Here is an 18,666-nt window from a genome sequence, read left to right as displayed (position 1 = left end):
TTTGAGACAGGTTTGCGCTGTGTAGCCCTGGAACTCACTATGTAGACCAGGCTGGCCTCAAACTCATAGAGATTCCCCTGCTTCTACCTCCTGAGTGCTGGGATTAAGGGTGTGTGACACCACTGCCTGACGATACTATTGTTCTGTGGGGCCTGGAATATGCTAGACACATGCTCTACCTCTGAACTATATCCACAGCCTCCCCATTTTGTTCTTTCAAGACAGGGTTTCTCTGTAGCTTTGGGTCACAGCCCCTTTTTTCTTGTCTTGTTTGTTTTGTTTTAAGACAGGATCTCATGTATTCCAGGCTAACCTCAAACTCACTGTGTAATTGAGGATAACCTTGAACTTCTGTCTGTGTGGTCTTTGCTGTCTGAGAGCTGGGTAACGGGCATGTGCCAACGATGCCTGTTTATGTGATATCGGGTCTCATGCATGCTGGTCCGGCTCTCTACCAACTGAGCTACATCCTAACTCCCCTTTTAACATTTGTTTTGAGATATTAAATATTCCAGGCTGGACTCAAACTTGTGCCCCTCTTGTTTCAGTCTCCCGAAGAGCTGAGATTACAGGTCTGGACCACCCGTGCCTGACCTCTTAGATGCTCTTCACACTCCCATTTTTATCCTCATTGATCAAAGTATTTCCCAATGATTAAAGCACAGAGTAGAAGAGGAGAGGTTTGGGATTAGAATTCATACGCAAGCGTGCACAGCCCCAGGCGCACACACACGTGCATACACACACCCAGGCACACACACACACATGCACACACATGCCCAGGCATACTCAGGCATGCACGCACTACACACCCAGGCACACACACATGCACGCACACGGGAAACTTCAAGCATCTTTGGTGAAGTCGCGGTTGCTTAGTGACGCAGTCTGCTTTCCACAGACATATCACAGAGGTGTTGGAGGCAGCAAACAAGGTATGCTTACTTAGGGCTGGAATGATGCATGAATTCCTACCCAGGCCAAAGGTAAGTGAACTGCTTATGTAAGAATCAAGGGACAGGGGCTGGAGAGATGGCTCAGCGGTTAAGAGCACTTGACTGCCCTTCCAGAGGACCTGGGTTCAATTCCCAGCACCCACATGGCAGCTCACAACTGTCTGAAGATCCAGTTCCAGGAGATCTGACACCTTCACACCAATACACATAAAATAAAGTTAAATAAACCATAAGAAATATTTAAAAAAAAAAAAAGAATCAAGGGACATTGAAGACTGAACACACACTGCTCTTTCCTAACCCTGAACGGTGCCTTTTACAGACCCACCTTACAGCCTGTTCACTAAGGAAAACACGTGACACTCTGGGCAGTGTGTGTGTGTGTGTGTGTGTGTTGGGGGTTGGAGAGACATCTCAGTGGTTTAGAGCCCTTGTGACTCTTTCAATTCCCAGCACCCACATGGCAGCTCATAACCATCCATAACTCCGGTTTCAGGAAACCCAACACACTTTTCTGACATTCGTGGGCACTAGGCATGCACATGTTGCACATACATACATGTAGGCAAAACTATTATACATACAAAATAAATCTAAAGTATTTTTTAAAAATAAGTGGTGTGCATGTGTGTGTATGTGTGTGTGTGGGGGAGCGGTATTCTTAGCAAGCCTTAGAGAAGAAACTTGAAAACCACTAAGCTCCTATGGAAACCCATTGTCAAGGGCCCTAAGCTGACTCACCCAGAAGGCCACAGGCATCGTTGGGTGTCTCACTGCTTCCCTGAGTGCCTCTCTCCATGAACCTCTGTGCTTACTATCTGTCAGAAATGTCTTTACTTAATCTCCAGCCCTGCTTCATACTGGCTCCCTGAACGTTCCTTCATGGAAGCCACACGTCCTGGTTTTGCCTGGATGGAGGCTGGAGGGGACAGGGAACTCTTGAGGCTGCTGGGGGAGGTGGGTACGAGCGGTGCTCCTGTTCCTATATTGTCCACGACGAAACCCTTTTCTTCCCACGCTACCTTCATTTGTCGGGCTCATGTCTTATCCATTTCTCTCCTACAGGCCAGGAAGCTCCCCCTTACCTTCTTGGTGCTTAGCTGCGAGGCCCGAGGAGGCAGGCACCTAACCTGTACGTCTGGCCATCATCTTATCTCCAGGGCTGGTGGATGGAACTGGCTGTAGATTTAACAGAAAGGACAGCACCTTTGTCTGGTGTTGTCTTCTCGGAGGGCAGGATGACACGCACAAGCCTGGCAGTGCATTTCAGGCGCTGAGTGACGTTCGCAGTATCCACCTTTAAGCTCTGGGCCAGCAACCTGGGGACAGGAGGCAAGTCTGCAGGGTGTGACGTGTCACTCTGGGCGGGACACGCAAACACACCCCCCAGTCCTAGATCCTCTTACTCTTGTGGATTAGGAGGTACATTCCCCAAGTCAGCCCTGCATGCCTGAGCTCCTTAACCCAGAAATAGAATGGTGACCCCCCACAGAGGCCATGTGACTGCATCATGCCAGCTGCTCCACAAGAGCCGTGTGTGTGTATGTGTGCACACATGCGTGCACGTGGGCCTGTGTGTGTTGTTCCTGCCTTTCCCAGGGACCAATCCCCTCAAGATGAGGCTGAGGTGAGATGATCATTAATCTACATTCCCAGATCATTCTTCAGCAAATCTAAGATGCCTGAGTATATTAAATAAGTATTAAGTCTCCTATGACTATTTACAAAGAAATCTATACTTAGTTCCCTTTCCTACACCCACTAGGAAATACAAAATAATAAATTATATTTAAAAACGGAAGCGTGAGGTTTTCAGAGAAAGCAGGTAGAACACAACACTTGATGTCCACAAGCTTTAATTTTCCCTGACATCTTTTGACATTTTATTAATAAACAACAAACAATGACAGGAAATCATTTGGTTTTATATAATTTTCAAAAGTAGTAAGAAAGTAGGTTTTTTTTAAAAAATAAAGTCCACATTAAAAAATACATTAGACCATATAAGAAGTGTGTGTGTGGGATGCTATTTGGAAATATGAAATCAAACGGACACACCTTTAAACAGACTCCACTCAAACTACAGGTCTCCACTTTCCAGAGAGACTTATTTGTTCCTTTATTCTATGGCACTATGGGTGGAACCCAGGGCTTTGCACTTGTTAGGCAAACTCTGTCGTGAGCTGCACCCAGCCTCAGGAGAAACTTTTCCCCGGGCTTGTCCACCAGCCCTGCCATGACAGTTGTCATGCCCTGTAATGCCTTCAGCAGAAAGGCAGACGTCGGAACACAGAATCATGGGAAACCGAAGCCAGTCAGATACACTCTGACCCCAACACCAGGTATCTGAGTTGTTCCAGCCAGACACACTCTGACCTCTGACCCCGTTATATGAGTTGCCGCAGCCAGGGTGGGCTGTTAAGGGAATAGTAAGGGGACCAGGACGTGGGGAGGATGCAAGACAATGGGCTGCTGTCCACGTCTCCAGACACGTGCCCAGAGATGCCCTCACATCAGCAAGGCAGAAAAGCTGAAGGAGGGAGGAGGCCATGCTGACTATGAAAGAGTTCACCGTTTCACTCTGTCCTACTCTGGGACGCGGCCTTTCGACAACAATCACCTGGCAAGAAGAAAAATTACATACATTTAATTCAAACAAAAATTTTTTAAAAATGTAATTTTTAAGATTTGCATTCCCATGATAAAAGACTGACCAAACTATCAGGCCAGGTTTGATAATCCAGGGACCTGAGCAGTAGTAGCCCAGGGTCCCGACGGCAGGCGCTGTTCAGAAGATCGAGTTCAGGGATAGCATGAGGGAACTCCTGTCCCTTTATGTCCTCTTATGTCCCTTGGGCTCATTGGTACCTTCAAGTAAATTCTGGAAGGGTCTATTGCCTTCAGGATCTGCCTTCTGCTACTCAAAGACCCTGGGCCTCACTATTGCTCTGGGGACGCAAGAGTCTTCCTAAATATCTGCCCCTCGAGACATGAGGGGCTGACACTGGGTCTTGAGAGCAGGGTTTTTAGGCAGCAATGGGCAGAGACACTGAGAAATTTCAGTGTCATATAAACTCTTTTTAAAAAATATCTAGGGGTTGGAGCAATAGCTCCAGCCATTAAGAGCCCTAGATGCTCTTCCAAAGGTCCTGAGTTCAATTCCCAGCACCCACACGATGGCTCACAACCGTCTGTAATAGAACACGATACCCTCTTCTGGCACGCAGAGCACTCATAACGTAAAATATAAATAAATAAAAATAACTAGTGATTGACCATCATATGCTAAATACTTATCCGAAAGTATTATGTACTTTTAAGTCTTAGGGAGGTCAGCATTGTCTGTGAGAGAAGCACTCCACCTGCCACCCCCATCCCCCCAAAGCAGTAACAGATCTAACGGATCATCAAATCCTTCCCGGCCTAGCACGGCACACTCGCTCCTCTGTTCACCTTCAGCTTGGGTTCCGGATCCTAGTCGTGTACTTGTCAGGCTGGGCAGCACTCATCACCGTGGTGTAGATTGTGAAGCTGAAATAACAGGACCCATTCTTACACGTGCATCACCTTCCCCATATGATTCCCCGCCCTGTCTCTTGGTCTCTTGGGATGCGGGATAAGAATGCAAAGAGGCAGAATGTTTAAAATGTAAGTAGAGAGGTCTAAGTGTTCTGCCTATATTGAAACACCCACGAAAGCCGAGATGGACTTTCAAATTCTGATTCCTCAGAGCTTCAGGCTGTGGCAGTGACTTGGGCGGCTACCTCTGTTCTTTGCTGTCACGGTGAAAGGGATCCCCCAACTTCTGTATAGCTATCCCTCAGAGCACACTAGGGGCATCCCTTAGGAAAACGTGTGGGTACAATCAGAAGCTACAGGCCAGAGAAACCCTAGCTCAGGCTGTGGTTGTCAAGAGCACAGGTTAAAAGGGGAGGGGTAATAATCAAGTCAGCAATCATAACGTAAAACGTTATTTTTAAAAATCAAAAGAATAAATACATAAAGAAAGAAACACAATCGCTGGGCGGTGGTGGCGCACACCTTTAATCCCAGCACTTGGGAGGCAGACAGAGGCAGGTAGACCTCTGAGTTTGAGGCCAGCCTGGTCTGCAGAGCGAGTTCCAGGAGAGCCAGAGCTACACAGAGAAATGCTGTCTAGGGGAAAAAAAAATAAAGATGAAGCATGGACAGTGAGTGTTCAGCAGAAGGAAGAGCGTGAGTGTGTAGCAGAAACTGGAATCTGGCAAAAGCCGGTTCTATCGGAGAGCTCATGAAGACTGTCCCCCCTGCAGACTGAGAGGCGTCCTCACCCAGGTCACCCCATCCTGCTGGCTTTGGTTTTCTTCAATTTCTCACCTGGTTGTAACGTGTACCCACCCCTCCCCCTCAACTAGAGTACGTAGCCCTTGAGACTTGGCTTGGCTCACCTCTGCCGGGAGCAAGGATCCCTGGGAAACAGGGTGTGCGTGAGGAGTTAACAAGCTCTTAGATGAGAGCTGATTCCTCGCTGGGTGCACACGGTAACTAAGAGAGGGCTAAAGCCTGGCACTCCGCCTTCATTTCATATCCGTCTCGTTGGATCACTGCTCCCCTCTGCACACGGGCATGTGAGTGTGTCACTCTGAACACAGAATGTTAGTGGGGGGGTGCCTATCTAAAAACTAGCGCTGTGTAACTACATCAGCCCGATTCCAGGCTTAAGAAACGTGGACGCATTTTACCGTCTGTTTTTACACTGCCCTGTTCCAGTTCCCCCACAATGCACTTAAATGCCCCCAGTCATTATCCTAAACTCGCCTCAACTTGGGTTCCAGGAACAGCACAGCCTTACAGGACCCCCTCCCCCCCACTCCCAAGGCAGGGCAATTATCTAAGTTAGCCAGCTGCACTTGGAGGGGGGGGATCATCTTCTGAGAACCAGCCCATCCCCTTAAGAGGTGGGGACTTCTTCAGAGTCCCCTGCAAAACCAGAATGGAACAGGGATCAGCCAGACCACGGCCTCACCAGGAGGAGCTACTCTTGACCCCTCCCCCAATTCTTCTCCTTCTCCTTCTTCTTTTCTTCCTCTCCTTCTTCTTCTTCTTCCTCCTCCTCCTCCTTCTTCTTTTCTTCCTCTCCTTCTTCTTCTTCTTCTTCCTCCTCCTCCTCCTTCTTCTTTTCTTCCTCTCCTTCCTCTTCTTCTTCTTCTTTCTTCCTCCTCCTCCTCTTTTTCCTTCATTTTGTTTTTTTCGAGACAGGGTTTCTTTGTGAAGCTTTGAAGCCTGTACTGGAACTTGCTCTGTATACCAGGCGGGCCTCAAGTTCACAGAGATCCGCCTCCTTCTGCCTCCCGAGTGCTGGGATTAAAAGCGTGCACCACCACCACCTGGCTCCCCAATTCTTCTGTTTAAAACCTAAGCACCTGCCATCCCCCCTCAAGATGAGTTCAGATTCACTGACCCCTTTACTTGTTGTGCCTCCCAGCATGCCTTTCTTTGTTTTCTTCCAGTCCGCCTCTCTCTACTCTCTCTAACTGGCATATTAGGACAGGCAACTGAGCTCGCTTTTAGAGGCAGCTGGTGCCGGAGCTTTTGCTCTGAAACACCTGGTCACAGGAACATTTTTCCTGGGGGACAATGAGATATGCTGAACATGCAACTTACTTGTTATAAACAGGAAACACAGATAAAACCTGCACAGGAAAAACATCATATTAGGAAAACACTGAAAGGTAGAAGAAACTCGTGTAGAGTACATACAAGGAGACTATAACCACTTGCCCTGCGAGAGGGCTCAGCAGGTAAAGGAGCTGCCTGCCAAGTCTGAGGACCTGAGTCCAATCCCTGGAACCCACGTAGTAGGAGAAAATCAACTCCTATAAGTTGTCCTCTGAGCACACACACTCATACACACACACACACACACATACACTCATACACACACACACACTCATACACATATACACACTAAATAAATGTTTATTAAAAAAGAATATAATCACTTAACATTTCAGTGTATCTCAGGATGATTGTTGCAGATTTTTAAATTCTTGCTCGTTCTCTCTCTCTTTTTCAATTTTTTAATTTTTATCTCATGTGTTTTGGTGTTTTGCCTGCATGCATGCCTGTGTGAGAACGTTAGATTCCTTGGATTCCATGGAGCTGGAGTTCCAGGCAGCTGTGAGCTGCCATGGGGGTGCTGGGACTTGAAACTGGGTCCTCTGGAAGAGCAGTCAGTGCTCTTAGCCACTGAGCCATCTCTCTGGCTCCTGTTCTTTCTATTTTAAACAGCAAATATATAACTATGTTCATTCTTTTAATATGACGAGAAGCTTAGATGAAGACAGATACTCTAACCTATACAGACGCAAACTCAGAAAATATTAAGTGGTTTTTAAAATGTCTTCAACTTTTACTGCAACATTTTTCTTGAATTCAGGGACTTTTTTACACTCTTAGGACAGCAACACCCTAGAGAAGGTAAGCACGGAGACAGACTTACCTGGAAAAGGGTCTCCAGGTTGATGTGTGCTTGCCCTGTGGCATTTAGGGCTTTGATAGCTGGTGTTCTATAAGGACAATGGGTCACAGGTCACCAGGTGCCTCGGGGAAACCCTGACCCTCATCAAATGCCATTTAGAGAGGCACAGAGTAAGGCCCAGTCTCCTTCAAACAGATTCTGGCTCCCAACCTTCTTTCCCACTTCATCTGATTCGGTCAGCTAGACCCCACTCGTCCCATGTGCTCAAGGAAACTGGACCAATTGCTGCTGCAATCAGTATCACCAAGCACGAGGAGCAATAGTGATTAGTGGGATGTACTACTTCCTGTAACCCAGTGGCTCACAGTGCTTCCACATTAGAAAGAGCAATGCAGCCTTGTGTCAGCAGGGCAATGACTGATTGGCTTATGGAAAATGACTTCCTTCCAAAGAAAGTCTTTTAGTAGTGGCCGTTATCCAGCCTTTCCTGGTCACTTCTCTGGCCTCATAGAGTCATTGGTAGGGTTCATGATGGAGTCCAGGGCTCCTTGACCCCGAAACCAGGGCCAACCCCACCCTTCCAGCCCCCACCAGCTACCAAGAGGTTCTTCCACACACTCTACTTGTCCAGGTCCTAGTGAGGGGTCAGACATATTTTCTGGAAGGAGATGGAACCTGTAGGCAGGTCCCTCTTGTAGGAAGGGGACAGTTCCCTAACCATGAGAGAATATTGGAAGTCTATCTTCAGGGCTGGGTATGGAGGCTCAAGGCTCTCATCGCAGTACCAGGGAGGCTGAGGCAAGAGGATTACTTTGAATTTGAGGCTAGTCCAGGCTTTAAAGGGAGCTCCATGCTAGCTGGGCTGCAGAGTGAGACTCTGTCTCAATGACAAGACCAAAAAAAGTCTACCTTCGGTCATCCCTCTTGGGTACAGGCTTCCAATGATCATAATTTGTCTCAACTCGGAACCACCTGCAATAGAATGTGTCGGTTCACGTTATCCAGGGGCATTTAGAGGAATTTTTCAAAGAAAAAAATAACTCCCACTCCAGCAAATGAGATTTGATGATGAGACTGTAATTCTACTCACGCTCCACTCAAAGGGTCAAGAGGCCAAATGTCCGCTGGGCCACCTCTGTTCCGGGTGATGACTACCCCCTCCCGGGGTGAGGTACCCCCAACAATGTAGTACACGTCAGCAATGAGGGGCGTCTTAGCCAGAGTCAAAACAGCTGCTTCGAAGTTTTCTGAGTCACTCAGGGTCTGAACAGAAGGACAAACCAGTATTGGCTATGGCAACCAAAGGAGAGGCCCACACGGCAGGGCACACGTTCCAAAGTACAGCCTCCTGTGCTAAGCCATAGCTGTAACCTGTAACTCCTGATCCTGGGAGGCAAACAAACAGCACCGACAAACCCCTCAGCTTCAGCAGAGAGCCCCCAGCAGGACAGAGCTGTCATCTAGTTCTAGAGTTGGCTCCCTCAGACTTAGGGGGCGTGATTTTGGCCATGTCTCCCCATTCCTTTGTTCTTCCCAGAGTCACTTCTTGGTCACCGCTCTGCACTAGACGACATGTTGGGGGTGTGGGGGGTGGGGCCTCATACTTGCTCTCAACAAATTCTCTAAGAACACAAAGACATGACCAGGCACGGGTAACATGGTAATAATGACGGAAGCTGCAACAAGGAACCCATCCTCTTTTAGGGCACAAGAGTCAGGTACCAAGGGATGAACAGGACTCACACTGTGAGGGTGGCTACAGGGTGTGGAGTGGGTGTGGGGCTGAGTTTCAGGTCAAAGGCTTGGTTTAGAGAGAAGGCGTGCGGCATCAGGACGAGGAGCCAGCCCAAGTCTGTGGAGTAGGCTGAGGTCTGAGGCACGCACAGCGAAGAGATCACTGTCCGGCTCCCTGCTTCCATCTGTGCTGCTTTGCTAAGCTCAGCTGCCGAGAACACCCTGCCCTAGGGATCTCCCCATCCCCGCCACCCTCACAATCGCTCTTGTCCCTTTCTGAGAGAAAGACATTTCACAGCTACCAACCCACTACGGCACATAGAAGTATAGGGATAGGAAAGGGGCCATTGAAAGGACAATTCAAAAGTTGGTGTCCCCAAAGGTTCTATCGCATTGCACATTAGCCTTAAGGCCCCGACAAGGTCTTGTTTGTATTGTTGGAAAAGTGAGATATTTTTATAGTTTTTTTTTTTACATTTATTTCATGTGTGTCCTCTCTGACCCTTCTAAGTCCCCATTCACCCCATTCCTTATCCTCCTATTCTTCCTTTAAAGCATCCAGGACCCCATACAAACCAGAGCTGAGCTCAGTTCACCCCTGTTCTTGTCTCTATTACAATAGCACATTACTGATTAAGATCTGCCCATGTCACCGTTAGTCAGTACCCAGCCTTATTGTTAATGTCTACATAGCTTGTTCTTCTTGGGGAAGAACATCCATCTTGTTAAAGGACACAGAGCCCTGCAACATGGTTCCTCTGCTTAGACGAGCCTGGGGGAGGAGGGGTGGATACAACATCAGTACTCACTTTGCGGATGAGCCAGCTGATCGGAGAGTGTCCCAGAGAAATGGCGGCGATCACATTCTCCCACCACCAGCCTTTATCTGCAGGTGTAGAGAAGCGTCAATCAGCACAGGGTCCGAACACCATTCACATTAAACAACAACAACAAAAAAAGCCTTTTAATTTAAAAAGTTCTTTATTATGTTTATTTCCATTTTTATTCTGATGGTGTCTTTAGGTGTGTGCGCCGCAGCACGTATGAGAGTCACAGGGCAGCTGCAGGAGCCAGTTCTTTCCTTCCACTATGTGGGCCCTGGGGAATCAAACTCAGATCCTAGGCCTTGACAGCAGGTGCCCTTCCCTGCTGAGTCATCTCACTGGCCCTGAGCCTGAGAGTCAGCCAGTCACAGAACATCTATACCAAGTGCGTGTGCATACACATGCAGTAATTAACAAAAACATGCAGATCTTCACTGATCTCTCTTTTTCCTTTTTCCTCTTTTATTTATTTATTTTTTTACATTTTGAGGGAGGAGCTTTCTATGCAGCCCAAGGCAGACTTCCAATGTGCTACTCCTCTGCCTCAGCCTCCAGAGCGTTGGGATACAGGTGTGTGCCACCATGCCCAGCTTCCCTCAGGTTTTGAAAACAGAATCTTTTGTACCGGATTCAGTAGTGATTATGTTAGATAAACTCATTCTACCAATAATTATCTCAGGCAAAATTAAATTCTGTTCCTTTCAAGGGAATCTGCTCAACAAATTTTAGGAAGGATGTGGCAAACTTTGTCTTTCTGAAGTATCTTTAATAAGTTTAAATATGACAGCATTTCATCAAGTTTTGTATGTTACAGACCAACTCGGTTATTTTAAATTGCTGACATTCCAATAATCAGTTTAACAAATCTCTTAATTCATAAGATGGAATCAAAGCCTGTTAAATAAATATATACATTGTAGACATTTGTAGACATCATACACACACACAAAACCAGTTAACACTGTCATGCCAGGTGGTGGCAGGGCACGCCTTTAATCCCAGCACTCGGGAGGCAAAGGCAGGTAGATCTCTGAGTTCGAGGCCAGCCTGGTCTACAGAGTGAGTTCCAGAACTTCACATGAAGCCTGACCTTAACAGGATAACCCTGTCTTGAAAAACAAAACAACACTAGGAGAGACTTACATAGATCTCATCTACATGGGAAGTAGAAAGTAGAAAAAGAGAAGATCTCCTGAGTAAATTGGGAGCATGAGGACCTTGGGGAAGGTTGAAGTGGGGAGAAGAGGGGCAGGGAGAGGAGCAAAGAAAAATATAGAGCTCAATAAATATCAATAAAAAAGAAGAACAAAACAAAAAACAACCCCCCCACACACACATGAATAAACCAATCCAAACGAAGCAGTAACAGCATGATGCCATTCAGGTTCCATCAGATGAGGAATGTCATGTGAATTCTCTCTTCTTCCTTAGCTTCGAGCCCCTGGGGGACAGAGGCAAGAGGTCGCCTCTCCCTGGGTTTCCCACATATTATGGAACCAAACAATGTCCCCATGAGGTTTGGGCAATGAAATGGAGCTGTCAGCAAACGGGTCCCAGGAGATCAGTCTGAGAAGCGCCTCTTCCTCCCCCTAACTACCATTTCATTTCCTCAGTTTCCAGCCCTGCCTCACGGAGGGTCAGCCCTGCCTGTGTTGCTGAGAAAATGTTTGAGCGCATGCATGTTAAATCCAAGAGCCCAGAGGTTGCCTGTGGACAGGGTCATGGATGAATTCAATAGCCCCTTAGTGTTCCTCTGACTCTATCTTAACCCAACACGGTTCAATCTCTACTGAGCAGCCAAAAAAGGTCAAAGCATAAATCACAGCTAGGATTGTGGTGCTTCTGCAGGCCCAGCCTTCAGGAGACTTACACAAAAGATCCTACTGTTTCAAATGTGCATGAAAGAGAGAGAGAGAGAGAGAAAGAGAGAGAGAGAGAGAGAGAGCCTGTTCGCTCTTTGGTCTGAAACTCTCCTATGACATTTATTCTACTTCAAACCTAGCCCCTCCTCATGGCCCTGCACATGGCCACAGTTTCTTCTGCATCTCCAATGTCCTTACCCACTGCTGTGACTACACAGGCTCTATGCCATTTCTGGACTACACCAATAGCGGCACCTATTACCGTATCTACCCCAACTGTTCATTTCTGCGATACCCACCATCTTTGCTGTTGCCGTCAGACCACAGAAATGGTCTTCCCCTTGCCTCTGCAGACCCAGACTGGGATCACATGGGTCAGGCCTTCCCTGGCCCGCGACCCTAGGAACAACCTACGCCCCCACTGCTCTGCACCTTCCTGTAGTCCCAGCATCGCCTGAGGTCACCTGGGCATCTCACAGGAAGAAGTCCTTGGTTCTGGAAGTCTCCCTCCACATATTCTGTCGGTTGAGAGTGAAGGAAGCAGATAGAAGGCCTCAACAAGGGTTTGCTTTAAAATGCTCCTGAGTTTGTTTTAATCACCTCGCTCATCACCAGACACTGTAAACTTGTGTGGACGTTGGCCTGTCCACAATCCTACATAGCCAACAAAAGTAGTCCCCGTGAACACGACCTGAAATCAAGAAAACAGAGCATCGTTTACCGCCCAGCAGAAAGCAAGCCGAAATCACTTAATTCCCCTACACTTTCCTGCACTTTTGTCTGTGTTTGTTGAGAGAGTGTCTCACTGTGTAGTCCTGGCTGGCCTGGAACTTGCTGTGTAGACCAGGCTGGCCTCAGACTCACAGAGATCTACTTGCCTCTGCCTCCTGAGTTCTGGGATTAAAAGTGTATGCCACCATACCCAGCTTCCTAGTTTTTTTTACCTTAGAGATTTCAATGTAACAGAATGAAACTCTGAAACAGCATTCTGGAACAGGTGCTCTTTACCTTGTTGGGAGAGGGGTCCATGGACAGCTAGTGAAATGGATGGGGGTGGGATGCGACCTTCCTTTCCCTAGCTTCTAACTAGAACCACACCTTGCATGTACACCTGCAGGCCAGAAGAGGGCACCAGATCTCATTACAGATGGTTGTGAGCCACCATGTGGTTGTTGGGAATTGAACTCAGGACCTTTGGAAGAGCAGCCAGTGCTGTTAACTGCTGAGCCATCTCTCCAGCGTCCACACTGCTTTTTTGTTTTGTTTTGTTTTTAGAGACAGGGTTTCTCTGTGCAGCCCTGGCTATCCTGGAACTTGCTCTGAAGATCAGACTGGCCTTGAACTCAGAGATCCATTGCCTCTGCCTCCCAAGTGCTGGAATTAAAGGCGTGCACCACCACACCCTGCTCTCCAAATTGCATTTTAGAGAATGCTTGGTAAAGGTGGTGCCTGTGGTTCTGTCCAAGGACCTTGCTGATACTTGGACAGAGTGACTGGTGGCAGAGGACTTACAGCCCCACCATGGCGTCAATCTGCAGGAGTCAGACAACTACTAAAACATTGACCTCTTTTGGGGTGATGAACAGCAATGTAGAAGTGTGAGCTAAATAAACTCTTTCCTCCCCAACTTTCTTTTTGGTCATGTATTTCATTGCAGCCATATCTATGGTACCCCCTAAAAATGTGCCTAAAGAAAATCGACCTCTTTAAGCCCATTCCTACCACCCCCAACAACTGACCCTTCTTCATTGGCCACAATGGTTATAAATCTCTCCTGGTTTTGTTTTTCCCAGGAAGTTGATGGTTTGGGATTATTTTTAATGGGGTGGGGGGTTTGCATGTGCCATGGTCCATGTATGGAGGTCAGAAGAGAACTTCAATTTTGGGTGTCAATCCTTGCCTTCCACCTTCCCTGAAGGAAAGTCTCTTGCTCACCACAGCCTATGCCAGGCCAGCTGAGCACTGGGAATAACAGACTCCTGCTACTGAGCTCAGCTTTGCATGGCCTTGAGGATCCAGACCCTGCTCCTCGTGATCCACTGAGCCAACGCCCCCATCCTGGTGTCTGGCTCTTACAGGGAGAAGGGCCCTGCAAATGGCTCCTATCCTGGATCAGAAACTCTGCTGTCCTCTGCATCTTGTGCGCATGACTGTACCCGCCCTGGATCTCTGCATCTTGTGAGCATGACTGTACCCGCCCCGGATCTCTGCATCTTGTGCGCGTGACTGTACCCGCCCCGGATCTCTGCATCTTGTGTTCATGGTTGTATCTACTCCTGATCTCTGCATGTTGTGTGCATGGCTGTACCTGTCTCCATCTCTGCATCTTATGTGCATGGTTATACCTGCCCCTGATCTCTGCATGCTGTGTGCATGGCTGTACCTGCCCGTTCTTTAGGAACTGCACATCCGCCGTCAACTTTCTCAAGGCATTTCCAAAAGTGTAGTCCAGATTTCGGCCATGATAAATGTGGCCTTGGGAGTCTTGGGCCACAATACTGGTGCAGAATCTGAGCAAAGAGAAAATTCCAACACGAATGAAGGCAACAGGAACAGGAAACGAGAGTTCTGTTTTTAAAACGAATCCCCCAAAGCATCAGGTTTTCTTCCTTACTGTTGATACAAACGCTATAATATGTTCTTGTGCAAGAATATGGAATACAATTCCAGCTGGAAAATACAACTGGACACAACGCATCTAGACCCTGCTGTGGGCCCACAAGATGCTGCTACAGATGTACCAGGTCTGAGTTTCATGTTCCCCTACGTCCTGTGTGTATGCAAGGAACAGCTAAGCCTCTGAGTTCCGCTTGTTGGTACGTTACCTATTAACAAGGTATTCAAAGCTAGCCCAAGCTGCCTTCTTCATACTATGCATTGTCAGAGCAAACACACACACACACACACACACACACACACACACACACACACACACACACACTAACTAAATTACAGGAACTCCAGGGAGGGCATAGTGACAGAAGTCTTTAACCCTGAAACTTGGGAAGTTGAAGTAGGTAAGTCTCTGTGAGTTTGAGGCCAGCCTGTTGTACATAGGCAGTCCCAGGTGAGACAGGGCAACCCTGTCACAAAACAAACAAACAAATAGATGAGTGGGTTTAAAAAAATCTTTTAAATAAACTTTTTGGCACTACTTACTTTTTGTAATGGTTCAATGTCACTTTTATAATTAGGAGAAAACAAGTGTTATCTCACTGCTTGGTTTATTTAAAGAAAAAAGATTAGTGAAGTTTTGACCCCTAAGGTCTCTGATCTTGAGCCCAAAGGGCCACAGAAAGTCGAGTACCCAGGTAACATGGTGAGTGCTTAAAGTTGCAGAGGTGTTCTCAAAATTGGTGTTTTCTAAATGGCGGCAAGGTGACTGCCAAATCTTTTTTGGGTATGTCCTGGAACTCAGCAGTCTAGACCAGACTGGCCTCAAATTCACAGAGATCCTCCTGCCCCTGCATTCCAAATGCCAGGATTAAAGGTGTACACACCACCATTCCTGGTGTGCAAGTCTTTCCAATGTGACCCCTTCTGAAGAAGCACAGGGGACAAGGACACACCTCTGCTTCAGGAGAGGTATTCTGGGTTGCCTTGGGACTCACCAGCCACCAGAGAGCCGGCAAGTGGTCCCTCTGAGGCTTGGTTTCCACATCACAAACCAGAAAATGCCACCGCCCCCCCAGGGCTGTGCTCCTAGGGCAGCCTGAGGCCATGAAGATTCAGTAGCTATACTTAGCATAGCTACTGTTCTCACATAGCCAGCCTTCAGAAGGCACAGCAGCACACTTCCTATCTCAACCAGAGGGGGACTTACAAAGAAAGTTAGGCAATTTAATAAACGTCTTAATTTGAGATACAGGGCAATATTAACTTAGTTTGCTTTGAAAGGCACTTGAGTTTAGCAGGCTGGAGTCCACAGAAGTCTCCTGGAAAGGCAGGCAGATAGAACGCTGAGGGACCCTGCTCTTCTGAGGTTGGAAAATTGCTGTAGAATAGTTACTCCACGAACTTCCCTTCACTCATCTTATTTTTTTAAAATATTTTTTATGGTTTATTTAACTTGATTTTATGTGCATTGGTGTGAAGGTGTCAGACCCCCTGCAACTTGATCTTCAGACAGTTGTGAGCTGCCATGTGGGTGCTGGGAACTGAACCCGGGTCCTCTGGAAGAGCAGTCAGTACTCTTAACCACTGAGCCATCTCTCCAGCCCCTCATCTTATTTTTTTTAAATCTTATTTTACTTATTTATTTTTTAGAGAAACGGGTTTTTTTCTGTGTGTCCCTGGCTGTCCTCAAACTAGCTCTGTAAACCAGACCGTTCATGAACTCAGACATCTTCCTGCCTCTGTCTCCCGAGTGCCTGGCTGCGCCTCCTTCATCTTAAGGCAGCCCCAAGCTATAAGCACCTAACAGGATGTCCACGCAGGGTGGGAAATATAAGTGCGGCATACCAGGGGTCTTCCTCTACTGATTTCATCTTATTTTTATCTGTGTAGGAGCAGGGAGAGTACAGGCACCACGGTGTGCTTCTGTCGCCAGGGGACAGGGGCCAGTTCTCTCCTTCTACCACGTCTCAGGGATCGCACTCAGGTGCTCACACCGAATCCTCTACTTTACTTTTCAGACAGGTTCTCCCATTGAACTTGAAGCAGCAAGTTCCCATGATCCTCCCCTTTTTCCCCACCCGGAAGACTGGGTTTCAGGCATAGACGGACACACCCTGCCAGGGGTCTGAATTCAGGTCTACTCCAGCCGCTGCTGGCACTCCTATCCACAGTCACAGCCCCAGCCCTTGAGCAGTTTGGGCAGCGGGGTGCCCCCTAGACTGATGACAAGATAAAAATAAGTTTTGGGTAGAGCAGCTGCTTCCTCTGGGAAGTCCATCTTCCAGGAGCGTGCTGCTCAGATTTCCCCAGGGACTCTGAGACCTAAGGTGGTTTCCAAACTGCAGGGACTGTCTTGTTTCACCTCACAGCAAACACACCTCCTCCCACTCATCGTGGGTGACCGTCCCCGACCGGTGACAATTGATTGACTTTAATCCACCCTAGCATGGGGGCACTTACGCGGAGGCCTCATAGGCCAGGTTGACCAAGATGCCCTCGGCCAGGCTGAGGTTGAGGAAGTTGCACATGCCGCGGATCTCGTCAGTGAAGGGCTGGGGCAGGAAGCTCTCCACCTTCGACACCACTTCTCCAATCATCTCGAGTACCCACTGGGGAACCCTGTCGCTAGAAACGACAAAGCACGAAGCTCGTTTCTTCTGGTCAAAGCACAGAGGGTGCAAGTGCGCGTGGACTAGGAGACAGGAATGCTAGAGTCCAGATTTTCCCAGAACTGAAACACTGCGCGCTGCGGCTGCTGCTGCTGCTCCAAACCAGAGTCCGAACCAGAGGGAACAAACATGAGCGTGAGCGCAGGGCCAAAATCCCAGCTACTCAGGAGGCAGAAGCAGAGGGATTACAAGTAACGCCAGTTTATGCTACTGCAAGGTTTAATTTTGTTCTCTCAACATAATATTTTTAATAATTATTTGGGAATTTCATACAACGCATCCCGATCACACCTGCTTCCCACTCCTCCCGGGTTCATTCTCCTGCCCTTAAGCCCCCCCCCCAAAAAAAAACCACCAAGCCCTTACGCCCCCCCCCCAAAAAAAAACCCACCAAGTCCAATTTGTGTTGTCCATAGACCAAACTCCCAGCAAGACTTCCAAAATGAAAATTATAAGGGCTGAGAAAACACCCAATGGTAGAGAGTTCGCTTCCATCTCCTGGGCCAGGCACTACGGAGAGGAAGGGTGGACAGGCTAATCAGGGATGGAGAGGCTCGTGGGCTGCATGCCGTACTCCGCAGCTTAGCCGGCTGGGTGACTGATACCTTGTGCGTCGCCCTAACCCGGAAAACGTCTGGAAGGCGGGCGCGCCACTGGGGACACCGAACTTGACAGCCTAACCGGCCTCGCAGTGTCAGCCACCCTCTGGGCGCTGCACGGTGCAACGGAGGGAGGACGGCGATGTAGCACCGAGGGGAAGGAGGAACAGAGTCCGGCTGAAAGGTGGCGCTCACCCGATGACCTCCGCCACCGCGGCGCGCACGAAGTCCGGGTCGTAGTGCTGCAGCATCGGCAGCCAGCGCCGCTCTGGCGCCGCGTCCAGACTGACGTTGAAGAGTGGCGGAGCTCCGGGGACGCCAGCCGACAGCCAGGGCCCCGGCAGCAATAGCAGAGCCAGCGCCAGGTGTGCCCCATAGACTGCAGCCCCGGTGGCTCGGGTCCCCATGACTCGGGCTCCTGAGGCCAGCACCCCACCAGGGAGTCTTTACTCGGTCCGGGAAGTGAAGTGGGAGGCATCGGGGCGGTGCTAGCACTGAAGGCGGGGCCTGCCCTAGGTCGCTCCACCCGCCGCCAGGAACCCAAGCAGTGACACCGGCCTCCTGCCCCAGTGGGATCAAACCTGCATCTCACTCACAGCTTGAGGGCGCAGCCCACTTCTGTGGGCCAAGAGTGTGAGCTGTGCTGGTCCCGGGAGTTACAACCCTACTGTGCTAAAAAGGCGTCGCTATCTCCTTACTCTACAGTTGCTCATTTTAAAATTCTGAAGGGCTGACCGTCTATGCAAAACTCTCAAAAAGCTACAAATTTAACCATTTGTGTGTTATTATTTTTGCTGACTCCCATTTATCAACACAAGTCAAATGACAACTATTAACTCGCATTTTACTAATGGTGGAGCCTGGAGGGAAGTCACCTGCCCGGGGCCACAGTTTGAGGAGCCTCTGCTTTGCTCTGTCAGGGTGTTTGAAGCCAAAGCCTGCCTAC

General features: G+C 48.5%; 2 protein-coding genes across 3 annotated transcripts in view; both read right to left on the bottom strand.

The window, feature by feature from the left end:
• Ppef2 (protein phosphatase with EF-hand domain 2) overlaps positions 1-1,715 on the bottom strand; it is a 31,459-nt gene extending 29,744 nt beyond the window's left edge. Inside the window, 1 exon segment of the mRNA XM_087909477.1 lies at positions 1,698-1,715. Within this exon segment, the coding sequence (XP_087765603.1) occupies positions 1,698-1,715 (18 nt within the window).
• Positions 1,716-2,795: 1,080 nt separating this feature from the next.
• Positions 2,796-18,189, bottom strand: Naaa (N-acylethanolamine acid amidase). 2 transcript variants are annotated; one of them, XM_048425603.3, is made up of 11 exons: positions 17,916-18,189; positions 16,913-17,077; positions 14,220-14,346; positions 12,437-12,527; positions 9,960-10,036; positions 8,507-8,679; positions 8,326-8,388; positions 7,438-7,504; positions 6,600-6,628; positions 4,410-4,487; positions 2,796-3,576 (listed from the first exon to the last, which is right to left on the bottom strand). In XM_048425603.3, exons 1-10 carry the CDS (start codon positions 18,125-18,127, stop codon positions 4,412-4,414), a joined length of 1,080 nt encoding a protein of 359 aa, XP_048281560.1. In that variant the 5' UTR covers positions 18,128-18,189; the 3' UTR covers positions 2,796-3,576; positions 4,410-4,411. The 2 variants fall into 2 exon arrangements, with proteins under 2 accessions (XP_048281560.1, XP_087764991.1); XM_087908865.1 differs by lacking the exon at positions 17,916-18,189 and adding an exon at positions 17,513-17,671.
• Positions 18,190-18,666: the final 477 nt, after the last annotated feature.

The sequence above is a fragment of the Myodes glareolus genome, chromosome 8, assembly GCF_982192425.1.
Source record: "Myodes glareolus chromosome 8, mMyoGla1.1, whole genome shotgun sequence".
NCBI lineage: Eukaryota > Metazoa > Chordata > Mammalia > Rodentia > Cricetidae > Myodes > Myodes glareolus.
This window is presented reverse-complemented; position numbering and strand designations above follow the sequence as displayed.

Excerpts from the sequence above, each read along its gene's own strand:
- Naaa (XM_048425603.3), bottom strand. The coding sequence starts at position 18,127 with ATGGGGACCCGAGCCACCGGGGCTGCAGTCTATGGGGCACACCTGGCG. Across the intron at positions 14,347-16,912 it reads CTGGCCTATGAGGCCTCCGC|ATTCTGCACCAGTATTGTGG; the intron begins GTAAGTGCCCCC and ends CTCTTTGCTCAG. Across the intron at positions 6,629-7,437 it reads ACCTGGAGACCCTTTTCCAG|GTTTTATCTGTGTTTCCTGT; the intron begins GTAAGTCTGTCT and ends TTTCCTGTGCAG.